The 13883-nt window shown below is 29.3% G+C and overlaps 1 protein-coding gene across 2 annotated transcripts in view; it reads right to left on the bottom strand.

Moving 5' to 3' along the window:
* Positions 1 to 13883, bottom strand: part of LOC107438950 (insulin receptor substrate 1) — a 48665-nt gene that overhangs the window by 17505 nt on the left and 17277 nt on the right. For both annotated transcript variants that reach the window (XM_016051385.4, XM_016051378.4), the window contains exons 8-12: positions 12255 to 12323; positions 10289 to 10386; positions 8124 to 8222; positions 6286 to 6405; positions 1813 to 1898 (exon numbers count right to left, since the gene is read on the bottom strand). In XM_016051385.4, the coding sequence (XP_015906871.1) occupies positions 1813 to 1898; positions 6286 to 6405; positions 8124 to 8222; positions 10289 to 10386; positions 12255 to 12323 (472 nt within the window). The remainder of the gene's footprint in view (positions 1 to 1812; positions 1899 to 6285; positions 6406 to 8123; positions 8223 to 10288; positions 10387 to 12254; positions 12324 to 13883) is intronic.

Below are 13883 nucleotides of genomic sequence, written 5' to 3'. Positions count from 1 at the left end.
AGACATGCCATCGCAATTTTGATCCTCTGCAGAGGAGATGGCGCCTCCACTTTGGTAGCCCAACAACCTGTGCACCAAGTCGAGTACTTTACGGTAGGGATCAAGGATGCTACAAGATGTCAATCAAGGAAGGATTCCTTTTTGGAAAACNTTGTTGTAGTTCATTTACGTCGCACTAGAGCTGCACAATGGGCTATTGGCGACGGTCTGGGAAACATCCCTGAGGATGATCCGAAGACATGCCTTCACAATTTTGATCCTCTGCAGAGGGGATGGCATCCCCGAATCGGTAGCCCGACGACCTGCAGGCAAAGTCGAGCACTTTACGGTAGAACAGTTTAACGAGGAAACATACCGCACACCCTCGGTCCCTGCACAGTCTGATCCAAGTGGTCACCCAAACGCCCACTGACCGCAATCAAGGATGCTTGACTTCAGTAATCTGCTGGGATCAGTTTGGATTTGAAAGCGCCCACACACTTTTCAACTGTGTTCAAGAGTAATAGTAAACAGTGTTATGAAGAGTAATAGTAAACAAGCGTTACTATGGCGACCGCTGCTGTTTTTCTTTTCATTTTCACTAGCAGGCACTTTTAATGTATAATTACTGGCTCGAGGGTGATTTCCATATAAATATGAATTCTGAAGAAGGAAAAGTATTTTGTGACGTCTTGAAACACATACACAGGCAGGATATGAAAATCAATCCAAGGACAAACATCAATGACAGTTTTTACAACCCATGATTCGAAATGTTGTGGCATTTAACGGAGTCAATCCAGAAAAAAAAAAGTATTTGAACAATGGGCACCCAGAGATCATAATAAGGCTATCACAACTTTTTTGTTGATTTTTTAAAAAATATTTTCAGAAGTATTTTATTTCAATAATTTTTCTTCTCTTTTAACGGCTGACCACCTAACCGGAACGTCTGCTCCTGCACCCCAGAGTCCAAGGTCAAGAAAACTGAGATGGGCACAGTAGGCCCTATATGGGCTGTCGCGCCACTGAGTTAGTTTAGTATATTATTTTCCATGCTTTTTTATAATTTTTAACTTATTTCATGAGTTCTATATACTTACAACTTATGTGCAGTAATTAAAACTTATTAATTTTCTTAGTTTTTCTCTTTCTTTATCTATAAATATACACATATATATAATTGGTAAAGGAAAAAATATTTTAAATAACTTAATTTAGAATGACTGTACTCTATTGATATTTCAAATTTTAAAATATCATTGTTTATGGCTTCAGCAATGGATCAAACATAGAGGGCGCAAATGAAGCAAAACAGTAAGATAAAATGAATATGTTAATTATGATGGCAACTATCTGTAACATACATAGTATACCCAAGTTACGTAAAACTTATTGGTAGCTCAAAAAGCTCTATTGATGAGAATGGCTCATCCTTAGATGAATATTAAAATCGAGCACTCATTGTTGCACTTATATTTCAAACAAAAATATATTAGTTTTTCTATGCTAGTAACTTTTTTAGAAAAGCTCTTAAAATTCTGAAATTGTAGATAAATTCCGAAATTGCTTTTCGATTACAGAGCCACCAGGTATCTTGTTTCGAAATCTCGATCTATCAACACCTAATAAAAAATTGACAAGTTATCTACAAGAAGAACAAGTGATCTACATTCCAATGCTTGAAAAATAATGGTTTAAAAGCAATTGAAAAATTTTTTTTCAACTACCCAATACATAAAATTCACTTGAGTAATAAGGCAAATAGAATTAGATTCAAATGAAATTAACAAAAAAAGAAAAAATATATATATACAATTTGGATATGAATACCTTTTCCAACTCATAAGATTTCAAAAGTTCTTTATCATTCTTAGTGTTATGATGAAAATTCATCAATCTTTCATTAAATTCTGAACCTGTAAATGAAAGATAATTTAGATATTTAAAGATAATATGGCCAGATTTTTCAACAAAAAATAAGCACCTTTTAAGTACTTTTCAAGCACTCAAAAAATATTTTTAATCACTTACCAAAAAAAAAACATAATTAGGATCTGTGCAGTAATAAAAAATATTTTTTTCTATTGTTTAAAGTTCTTAATTTATAAACATAAAATCAATAAAATTCAAAAACTTCACATAAGCATGATGAAATAACTAGTTTCTGATAAACATTATAGAGAAAATAGTAAAAATCATGCACTTTTTGTAATTTAAAATTAAAATCTATACGGCAAAGAAAATAAAAGACTAGGTGTCAAGCTTAAAGGTTTCTAGGAGTGATCTCAAATATGCTGATTATTTAGTGCAAAATAATAATTAAGTTACGAAATCAGACACAAAAAGTACTTTTTTCTGAATAAATATAGATATATTTTACATATTTGAAATTAGGGATGTAACGAATATTCGGCCACTATTCGGTCCTTTTGCCGAATATTCGGTCAAGCCAAATACTGAAGTTATTTGACCGAATAATGAAGTTATTCGGCTGAATATGACTATTATTAGATATTTGGCTGAATAAATTCATAATAATAAAGAAAGATACATTTAACAGTAGTAATGAGTTCTTATTTTAAATAAAACATAAAAATTACAAGTATAATTAGTTAAAATATGCTATTATTAATTATTTAGATTTGTGAAAGCCTTATTGTTGGCATCAAGATATTTAAAATATTACAAAAAATACATCAAGTTGTTAAATTTTTTTTAAAATATAGAAAGTTTAAAAAAGCAAATTTGTTAATATTTATTTCATTTTTAATTTAAAATTTGAAAATTATTTAATTACAAAATTAAAATTTCAAAAGTGAAACTTTTTAAAAAGTTCTTAATTTTCTGAGTTTTAATAATTTTTCTGACAAAAAAGAAAGTTAAGAATACATTTAACAGTAGTAATGAGTTCTTATTTTAAATAAAATAGCATATAAATTACAAGTATAACTATAACTAAAATATGCTATTATTAATTATTTAGATTTATAAAAGCCATATTGCCTTGTTATTGGCATCAAGATATTTAAATTATTACAAAAAATAAATCAAGTTGTTAAAATTTTTTTAAATATACAAAGATTAAAAAAGCAATTTTGTTAATATTTATTTCATTTTTAATTTAAAATTTGAAAATTACTTTAATTACAATCAAAAGAGAAATTTTTAAAAAGTAAGTATTCGGCCTAAAATTTGGCCGAATATTCGGTATTCGGCCCCATCACTATTTGAAATCTTAACCTTCAAAATTTCGGAGAGAGTTGCAATCTGAGAAATATGGTCCCCATATTTTGGTTAGGAGAGCATTCCAATACTCGGGGACCCCTTAATGTTAATTACCCTTTTTTATTTCTTGGCATATTTTTAAAACAAATAAAGCAATTAAAAAAAATTGCACCCACTCATAAAATCCGTTTATCCAAAGATAATTCTACTTAATTTAATTGCAGCTAAAAAAAATTTCAAATATGAAGTATAAATCTTTTTACACCATATTAATTTATATATTTTTCTATTGAAAAATCTAAGGTTCCAACTGTTATTTAGTAGAAGCCAAGAAAAATTTAAATAAATTATATTAAAAAAAATAATTTGGCGACAATGAAGAAATATTTAACTGGGGTGATTAATATTTAAATGAGGTTAATTAACGAGGAACTTAACTTCGTGCGTGTAGCGTAAAATTTATTTCATAATTTTTTCGCTAATAATTGATTGCTAATTCTTTTTTTTTTTTAAATCATAAAATACAATATTTCTTTTTTAGTCGTCTAAAAATTTATTTATCATTTAGTAAAGAAATTTGAATAAAACATTTTATTTAATAAAAAACAGTTTATTCAACAAATGTAGAGTGAGAGAATGTGATTATCCATCAGCTTTTTCAAATATTATTTTTTTCTATAATTGACACAATATTAATACAAACGTATGCATAGATTTGGAATAATATATTTATCAATTTCTTCAATATATATTTTATAATTATTAATACGAATACATAGTCAACATTTTTAAGTATTTTAAAATTCCTCAACATTTTATACATTGTCTTGATCTTAAAATAATTTTTTTTAATACCTGTCAGCACGTGTTTTTCAGAACTATTTTACCAACTATTTAATTGAATTTTAACATATCTCAAAATCTAATTCTTTACGCAACTACATATATTATTTTTTTATTAATATACTAATAAATTTTTTTAGTATTTTAAATTAGATTTTACTTTAAAGTAAAATTCCTTTTTAAATTATTATGAACTTTTCATTCAGGGTGCGTAGTCAAGTTTTCAACAAAAAATAAGTACATTTTAAATACTTTTCAAGCACTCAAAAATATTTTTAAGCACTTTAAAAAAATATCATAATTAGGCTGGGTTAGCAAATTATGACAATTGACGGTTTTATCATCATTTAACCTTAGTTTTAACCATCATGTCAAAAAAAAAAACTTTGGAATGACAAATCTGAATTTTTTACATAACTAAACTTAACATTTTTTGCTGCATAATATTGAGTTATCTTATAAAACAACTTAAGAGTACTAAAAATTTTAAAAGTTATAATACAATAATTAATAAAATGTAATAAGCAAAATAAAAACAATAAAGTAAAATAAAAGTTTACAAAAACTTTATGCGATTGGTGGATAGTTCCTTAGGTAAAAATATTACACTAAATATTCTCAATAATTCTTAAATTTAATGAATAAAAGGGAGATGGAAATTTTGAGATGTTGAAGTTTTGGGATTCTGGACTACTCTGGGAACTCACAAGTAAATACATAATTAAGGAATGACCCCCAAGTTTAGTTCAAAGATAATGGTACTGATCTACAAAAAAAATATCGTGGGAAGGCCATTAGCTTGCCAGTGAGGAAGGCGATGGCGCGTCACCAACAATTAAATTAATAAGAGCAATAAAATCTCCTATTACTATTAGGTAGTTATTGCTATTCAGTGTAGTTTCAAATATTAAAAAACAGCAAAAATCTGAAGAAGAAAAATCTAATTGGCGGAAGAATCACATACATGTAAACGCCTCGCTAATTTAGCGAAATTCTCAAAAATCAAATTTTAGATTCCGGAGCTCTTTAATTCTTCCTTTAAGTCTTCTTCACTCTTGTTCAAAATTTTAGATTGCAGTGAAAATTTCGTTGGATTATAAGTTTTGGAAGATCGCAAATCAATGGTCTTGAAAAAAACTCAGAATTTCGCGAAATTCGTGGACAAATCACCCGTTTCGAGTTTTTGGACCTGGAAGGATGACACGACTGTATTCCAGGGTACACCTGGAATACAGTCACTTCTGATCTTGGAACCTACATTTATCTGAAGAAGAGCAAGGAGTTTAAATATGCAAGATTAGCTGAAAGATAGAACTGTACACAATAGCAGTCACCATGTTATGCTGTATTTATGATTTTATTTGCATTTCTCTATATTATAGTGAAAATCCTGGGCTAGCCTTCTTGGTGGCCAGCAGCGCTCTCCTCTTTCCCCTACTTCTCAGGGCCGAGGGAGTTGCTTGTCTTAGAATAATTACTGGACATGACTACTTGCAGGCCCATCTATTTAAAATTCACCTCTTTGTGTGCTCTGCAACACTTCGCCTATGACTGGGGAGCATCTATTTGATTACCCCTCTCTTTTTGACATTCGTTGATGCAGTGTTTTCACTATAGCGCGAGAATCTCGCATATTTTTTAATATTCTCGCATTAAAAAATGATTACCGCGAGAAATTCGCGCATTCTATAAAAAAATTTCAAAATTCGCGAATTTCTCGCATTTTGAAAAAAAATTCTCTTTTGCGCCATTTAGAATAAAATCCGCTTCACTTTTCTTCCTGGATCTTTTATTATTTTCAACATCTGCCCCATTATCTAGCTTCCCTATTTACCAGTATTGTTCAGAACCTTTAAGAACAACAGAACACCATCCTTCCGAACCACGGAACCTCTTTCNTAGAAATCTCACTTAACTTTTTTGAAATCTCACCCTGTTTTTGAGAAAGGGTGAGAAATTCTCACCCATTTTTTTTCTGAGATGAAAACACTGGTTGATGTGACGACTTTCAAGCCCTCTCACCTTCCGGAGCTAGTTCACTATTGTATTGGACTGCAAGACGTCTTATGTCTGAGAAGATGATGGAGGGTGTAAATTAAAATATATATATATTCTAGTGAAGGGAGACAGTTATGGGGGATTTTCATGATAGAGTTGACAGAAGAAAAAGAGCTGAATACACTTGAAAAAAAAAGGCTGTAAAAGAGACTCAAAGCCCAATTAAAGAATTCTTACTGTTAGGAAGGGAATTGGAGGGCGACATATCCATGTAGCCTGCTTGCATGATGACAGGTTCTTCATCTGAAGCTCCACCATGAGCCATGGTCATGTAAGTATTCTTCTTTAAGGATCCTCCTGCAAATGATATTTATAGCAATTACTTTTGAACATTCCTACAGCATCTATTTTAAAGTACCCATACTTCTCAATGTATCGTTACTCTAATATCGCAATGTTTCAATATATCGGGATGTTTCATAACATTAAGGTTTTACAATTGGTATTGCGTAATTCTTGCATCTTTTGATTAGTTATCAACTCTAAATTGTATTTTTGCATAAAGCACTTGCACAGAAAGGGGGAAGGAATGTGGCATAAATTAACCTGTTGCAGACTATGTCATAACGTAAAGTGTTTATAAAAATCTTTATAAGCAGAAAAATAAAAAAAAACTTTGATGGATTGAAAACTTAGAAACAGCTGACGCCATAAGACATGAAACTCCTGATTCCCCTCCCATAATCTTTAGATTTAGTTCATTACTATCAATTTTTAGTTTTAAAAAAAAGGAATACATTAAAGAGCGATAAACCTATCTTTGAATAAAAATAAAATATTAAAAAGTTTAATTTGAGAAAGTTTAATTGAAAAAAGTTTAAGTTGTATTTTTTTAAAAAAATAAACACTGCACTTTTTAAATATTTTCTAACAATGATATTTTTTTTTTCAATAATTAAAGACCTGGATGCTTTTTTTTCCAAATAGCGGCTAAATAAGCGATAAACTGCTTAATTGATTGTAAAAAAACAGCATCAGAAGATTTGCATAATTTAAAGAAAGCACAATTCCATAATTAAGAGATTCAACAACAACTAGATTCTCAATCACTCATAAAAATGAGTTTTTTTTTTATGACAATGTATTGTGAATTGTCATTATCTACTACAATGTAACTGTTATTTTCCTTCGAAACTTGTACTTTGCTCCTCAAAAAGAATCATAATAAGAAATCAAGAAAGTCTGTGAAAGGGGTAAAAAAAAAAACAAAAAAAAAACACGACAGGTCTAACTGAAAAAATTTGAAACAGTCTTTTTGGGTCAGACTGAGAAAAACTATGGATTAGTGATAAATTTGATGTGAATAAGTAGTTAAATCTGTTCTGCACATGAAAATTATTAACACCTTCAGTATGACTAATTAGTATTGCATTTAAATTAATCTTGCAGTAATAAAGTTATTTTCTTGTCCATTTATGAAGAGATTTTTAAAATTTCTGATACGACATTTTCAGGGTGCGTAGCCAAATCTTTCAACAAAAAATAAGCACTTTTCAAGTACTTAAGCACTCAAAAAAATTTAAGCACTAGACACATGAACAAAATGCGAAATAATAAAAGACTTTACATGATCATGATATAATAACTACTTTCTGACAAAGTATTTTTTTCCAGATTATATTAGCGGCCATAAAAAAAATTAAAGATTTTTTGGTTTGATTTCAGAGGGTGGAAAAAGAAGCCTGAAATTGAGAATATCTTGCAAAATGCAGCAGAGTTGCGTATGATAATCTCACCAGACCCATCTCTGTAGACATATATGCGGATTCGCAAATATTTCATCAATCATGTAAAATGTTTGGCACTTAACGACGATATGCCGAAATGGGTTGTGGTTGAATGAATTGTGAAAATGTTCAATAAAAATCTATATGGTAAAAAAAAAAAAAATCTCATTTTTGAAAATTAAATATTAAGCACTTCTTAAAAACTTCCAATGAAAAAAGCACCTTTAACCACTTCCTAAAAACAATTTTAATTTTGAGGCATTGTATGTTATACAGTACAGAAATTACCTGATTTATGAGAAGCCTTCATATCAACGTAATCAGAAGGTGTAAGTGATGAGTTACTAGATTTCTTCATTGATATGTAATCAAACGGATTTGATTTTTCTAAAAATAAATAACATTCATTTTACAATACAAGCTAAAACACAATTCAATTGCAACTTATTCAACGCTATAGCAATACTTTTTTCGCTATTTTTACTGTTATGTACTGATAAAACGCACCACAATCTTTGATGAAAATTATGTATTTTTCTAGGGATGGGGAAAGGCTGAGTGGTACCAATTATTAAATACTGATTAAGCTCCGCTAAATTTTAATGAAATTACAAAATCAGAATATGTTATGCAATGTAAGTTGAAAATATTAATAAACATAATTACAGGAATTTTAAATAATTTGATTAAATTAATTTTAAAAAAAAAAAGAATTAGTTTCAATTTAGATAACTTTTAATAACCTTGTTATTTTTTTAACAAAAATTTTTGTATGACAGCAATGTTTGCAATCGATGAACAATAGGCAAATGAAAATATGAAAAACAAAATATGAACATGAAATTAAACATATTTAGAAAAAAATTTAATTCAAATCTTCAAAAGAAAAAATTATTGTGCTCTCCATTTGTTTCTGTTTCTTTGTTTTGACAAAACAATTAATTTCCAAACATTTAAAAAAAAAAACAGCTTTTTAAAATTAAAATAAGTTAGTTATTGACAAAATTGAAGATTAGTGATGGATACTATTTTTGACACACGTGTCTCACATATTCATTTGTCGGGAGACCTTGTTTGAGGAATAACTAAAAAAAAGTAAATCAACTCCTAAAGGTTTAATAAAAACAAAGAAAAAAAGGCGCAACGAAAAAAGGAACAGAAATAAAACATTTGAGATGGTTATTCTGATTTTAGTTAAAAGGTTAAGTTCCATGAATTACTAGCAATTATATTTCATACCGAGAAATTGGAAATGAAACTGTAGTGCATCTACCACTACAAAAATACAATTCCAATTCACTAGTATCTAAGACATGTTAACTCAATTCTATGTTGGGCTACCTTTTCACAGATGAATGTTGACATGGTCGATGTGACTCTCCCCACATTACATTGGTGTGCAATACAACATATGCACTCAACTGCTAAGGGCAACACAAGAGCGACCTAGACCGTGAGCCTAATACAGCTCTCACAATCAGTATTCAAGAGTACGGTAATCTTAATACCCCGGCTTCTCACAAAACGGAAAATCAACCAGTAGTATCCCTTCACAGAATTCTATCACAGCCATAATTCTGGTGGGGGAATACTGTAGTGTATCTACCACTACAAAAATACAATTCCAATTCACTAGTATATAAGACATGCTAACTCAATTCTATGTTGGGGTACCTTTTCATAGATGAAGTTTGACAGTGTTTGTAGCCTAGCCCCACATGGGTCACAGACGTGATCTGAACACGCTTGCCTCAACCAACTCTCTACAGAAACAATAACATAAGCGACACAAGAAATGATTCTGATTTCAAGTGCAATTGTTTGACATAAATATAAATAATTTTTTCATTTTGTAATGAAATATTATGTTTTAGATTAATTTTGATCTATGAAAGACTGTATGGCTTCATTTACATACCAGTGAAAATTATGAGCAACCGTACATTTTACCTACACTCTATCCTCATACATAAAGGCAATTTTATGATTCCCCTATATGGCTATATTTCCCCTATAGGGCTGCTTAATGGACCAAACGGTTGCTCATTATGAGTCACTATTTTTCGTTATTTATCTCAATTTCTGGAGAACATTAATGTTTTGCTTAATGTTATTATACTATCAACTTATCTGAACTGGAGTTTGTTGGAAGGGGTGGTGCCATTGTCGCAGTAACATGTGAAATCAATGTTTTATATTTTATTTACATGAAAGATTAATGTGATCCAATTTGAAACCAATGATTTATATTTTATTAACATGAAAGATTAATGTGATCCAATTTAAAAACAATTTTTTTTTAATGAAGAATGTAAAATTTTAAGATAATATATTCAATAAAAAATTACTTTTTAGTCTAAATTAAACAAATAGATCTTATTACAAATGAATACAGACATTGAATGAAAACAGATAATAAAGGAATAATATTTAAAATAGTGTCTAAAACTTACCAGAGCTTGGAGACATCTTCAGGTAATCATTTTTAGTTTCTGTTGTTTGTCGGCCAGGCGATGAATTGGAACAAGATAGTAACGAATATGGATTATAACTGGAATCATAATAAAAAATTTTTATCAATGGAAATTTTTTATAAAAAATTTATTAATCAAGTTTAAAGAAAAGATCGGTTACTTAAAAAATTAAATAAAAAATCAATTCATTAAATTTAAATATATAAAAATTTATGCCAGATTTTTAATATATATTTTTTTTAGAAAATATTTAGGAAGCTTTTATTTCATACTCAATTAAACATCACAAACACACTTAAAATATCATTTAAAATAAATAATAACAATGCATTTAACACTACATTAATGTGCTAAAAATTGTTATAGACTAATAGATAATAATTGCGAGATTCTAATTGGAATAGTTATAGTAAAGAATTTTCTGTAATGATGAATTTCTGTGAAAGCTGTTTCTGCATCCATTTATATTATAAGATGTAAATATAAGATTAAGATACCCAGATTAAACTCAAGCATACCAGATTAGACATTTCTAAAAAAAAATCCTGCATAAATAAAGTTTTGTATGGTAAATATGAAGGAGTAGGTAATTTAATAGTACCATATTTTAATACTTATGAAGATACATAAGATGTGCAGTGCACAAAATAAAAAAGGACCTTCATGTTCTAGGACTCATTCTTAATGGTTTAAGGGAGTTATTTCAAACATGCTAATTAACTAGTGCAGGTGATATTTTAAGTTACGAAATCAGACAAAAAAAAAGGTACTTTCTCTGAATAAACATACCTTTTTTTGACGAATTCGTATTTCTGACCCCCAAAACATATAGGACAGCTGCAATCTGGGATACTTGGCCCCCTACCGTTTGGTCAGGAAAGCAAACCAAAGGTTAGACCGCTTAATGTTAACGTTACTTTTTGTGCATTGCGTCATATCTCGAAAACTTTATAAGCAAATTGAAAATTGTTTGCACACAATTATAAAGCTCATTCCTCCAAAAAATAACTACAGGGAAAAAATAATTTTAATAAATCTATATACTTTTTCATTGCTTTATTTAATAATAGTCAAAAATATTTTGAACTGTAAGGTATACAATTCTTTATATCCTTTTAAAGTATATTACTTTTGACAGCAAAATACAAAATTTGAGTGAAATCAGCCAAAAAGTTCTAATGGAATCAAACTTCAAAGAAGTCATATTATAAAAATTCAATTTCTCTGGAACTATTTGACTGATATCACTAAAATTTTGTATTTTGCCATACAACATTATATTCTTTAAAATGATGCAAAGAATTGCATAGCTTACAATTCAAAATTTTTTTGACTACTTTTAAGTAAAATAATTAAAAAAAATTATAATTATTTATTTAAAGTTAATTTTTGCATGGATAAATAAATTTTATAATCTTTGGATGAATGAATTTTATAATTGTGTGCAAACATTTTTCAATTTGTTTAAAAAGTCTTAGAGATATGGTAGAATATGCAAAAAATAAAATTAGCATTAAGGGGTGTTAACTTTGAAGCGCTCTCCTGACCTAACTATTAGGACTATATTTCTCAGAATGCGGCTACTTTCAAACGTACTTTCAAAGAAAATACGTTTTTGTGTCTGATTTCATAACTTAAAATATCATCCATACTAATTAATTAGCATATTTAATATCACCCTCTCAAACCATTACGAATGAGTCCCAGAACATGAAGATCCAATCATTAGATCAGAAGTTATTAATTGTGGTCCGTTTTTAATTTTGTGCACTGTGCAATGTATAGAATGCCCAATTCACTGTTTTCAAATACTTGATAAATATTTTTCATGGGACATATATTTTATTTAAAAAGTAATAGAAAGTTTGTATGGACTTTATTAATATTCTTGTTTATGTGTATGTTTAATTTGCATTTCAAAGACCACAGTTAAAAATATACAAACTTTAATGCTTGCTGTCTGTTAACATTTTCTGTGCTGCTATTACCTCCAGACAAAGATCCTGGACTAAATCTAAAAAAAGACGTTTCATCAGTTCATAATTTCTAATAAATTAAAAATATCAATATTTCAAGGCATATAGGAGCTTATACAATAGTAGAACAGTATCCCTTAGGGTATTAAGAATAACTAATTGATATTTTGAATAATGAAATTCTGCTTGGAAGCAATGTCTCCTTTTCACACACTTGAGTTATTTGTTGTCTGCATACCAAGTAATTGCCATTTTCATCGAAAACATCAAATTTCAGATTTTATCAGCATTTAGAGTTTCATATATTTTAATAGATGGAGGTTGCCTGTTACTATATCAGATATAGGCGAATATGTCACATTTCTACAAAAATAATGTCAGGAACTGATAATTGTAATTGTTAAGCTGACAATTGTAATTGTTAAACACGTTACTGGTATAAATATGTGCAAGCAGATTTAGTCTCTGCATAGGAAATGGGTAACTTTGCAAATTTTTTTGTAATAAATCATGGTTTAGTGAACCATGAATTATTACAAAAAACAGAACAATTCGCAGATTTTAATGTCAGGACATTATTAATTTAGTATATATGATAGTTAATTCAAGTTTCCAACAAAGTTGAAGCTTGTTATTACAGTTCAAATTATGGGGAGTAAAGTTATCGACAATGTTGACATTCATCTATGAAAAGGTAGCCCAACATAGAATCGAGTTAACATGTCTTATAAACTAGTGAATTGGAATTGTATTTTTGTAGTGGTAGATGCACTACAGTACTCTCCCACCAGAATTTTGGCTGAGATAGAATTCAATGCATAGATACCACTAGTTGATTCATTGCTGTTTTGTGAAAAGCCGGGAGAGCTGTATTAAGATCACGGTTGTGGTCACGTCTGTGTCATCTTTAGCAGTCGAGTGTATACATTGTACATTATGTTTGATCGAGACTGAGTAGCAACAGTGCGAGGAGGTGGATCATGTCGTAGTCTGAACAAGAAGCAAGTGAACTGCTAAAAGAGAACCATTCATCAAAGTAAGTGTGTTCACATCGAAGTGGGTGTTATTGTCAAGTTGGCGTGTTCACATCTCGTACGAAAGTCACCAATGTGGGTATAGCAGTAATTGATAATGTCAACCTTCATCTATAAAAAGGCACTCCAACATAGAATCGAGTCAACATGTCTTATATACTAGGGAATCGGAATTGCATTTTTGTAAAGGTTGATATACTACACAAATAGATAGCATTCAAATTCTGCTATCTAAATTGGGCTTAATTTTACCTCATTAATAAAACTTTAATTTAGTATTAACAGGAAATAAATTTTTACATTAAAAAGTAGTAAACTTTTCCGATTTTTTCAGGAATGGACTTTGAATAAACTAAAATTGTGGGATATTTTGAACTAAAGATCAACTTTGTACATCGTGAATGGAAGGTCCAAGGGCAATAACTAAAAACTAAATTCAAAATAAATTTAGACTGTGGTAAAACATACCTGTAAACATAGGAGAAATAAAATTTCAATTGAGAAATTTTTTAAGCTGCGAGTAACAATTTGATACATCATACATAATCATGTGAGTCAAAAAGA

Source organism: Parasteatoda tepidariorum, chromosome 3, assembly GCF_043381705.1.
Source record: "Parasteatoda tepidariorum isolate YZ-2023 chromosome 3, CAS_Ptep_4.0, whole genome shotgun sequence".
NCBI lineage: Eukaryota > Metazoa > Arthropoda > Arachnida > Araneae > Theridiidae > Parasteatoda > Parasteatoda tepidariorum.
Note: the sequence above shows the minus strand (reverse complement) of the source record. Positions and strands in the feature narration are given on the sequence as shown.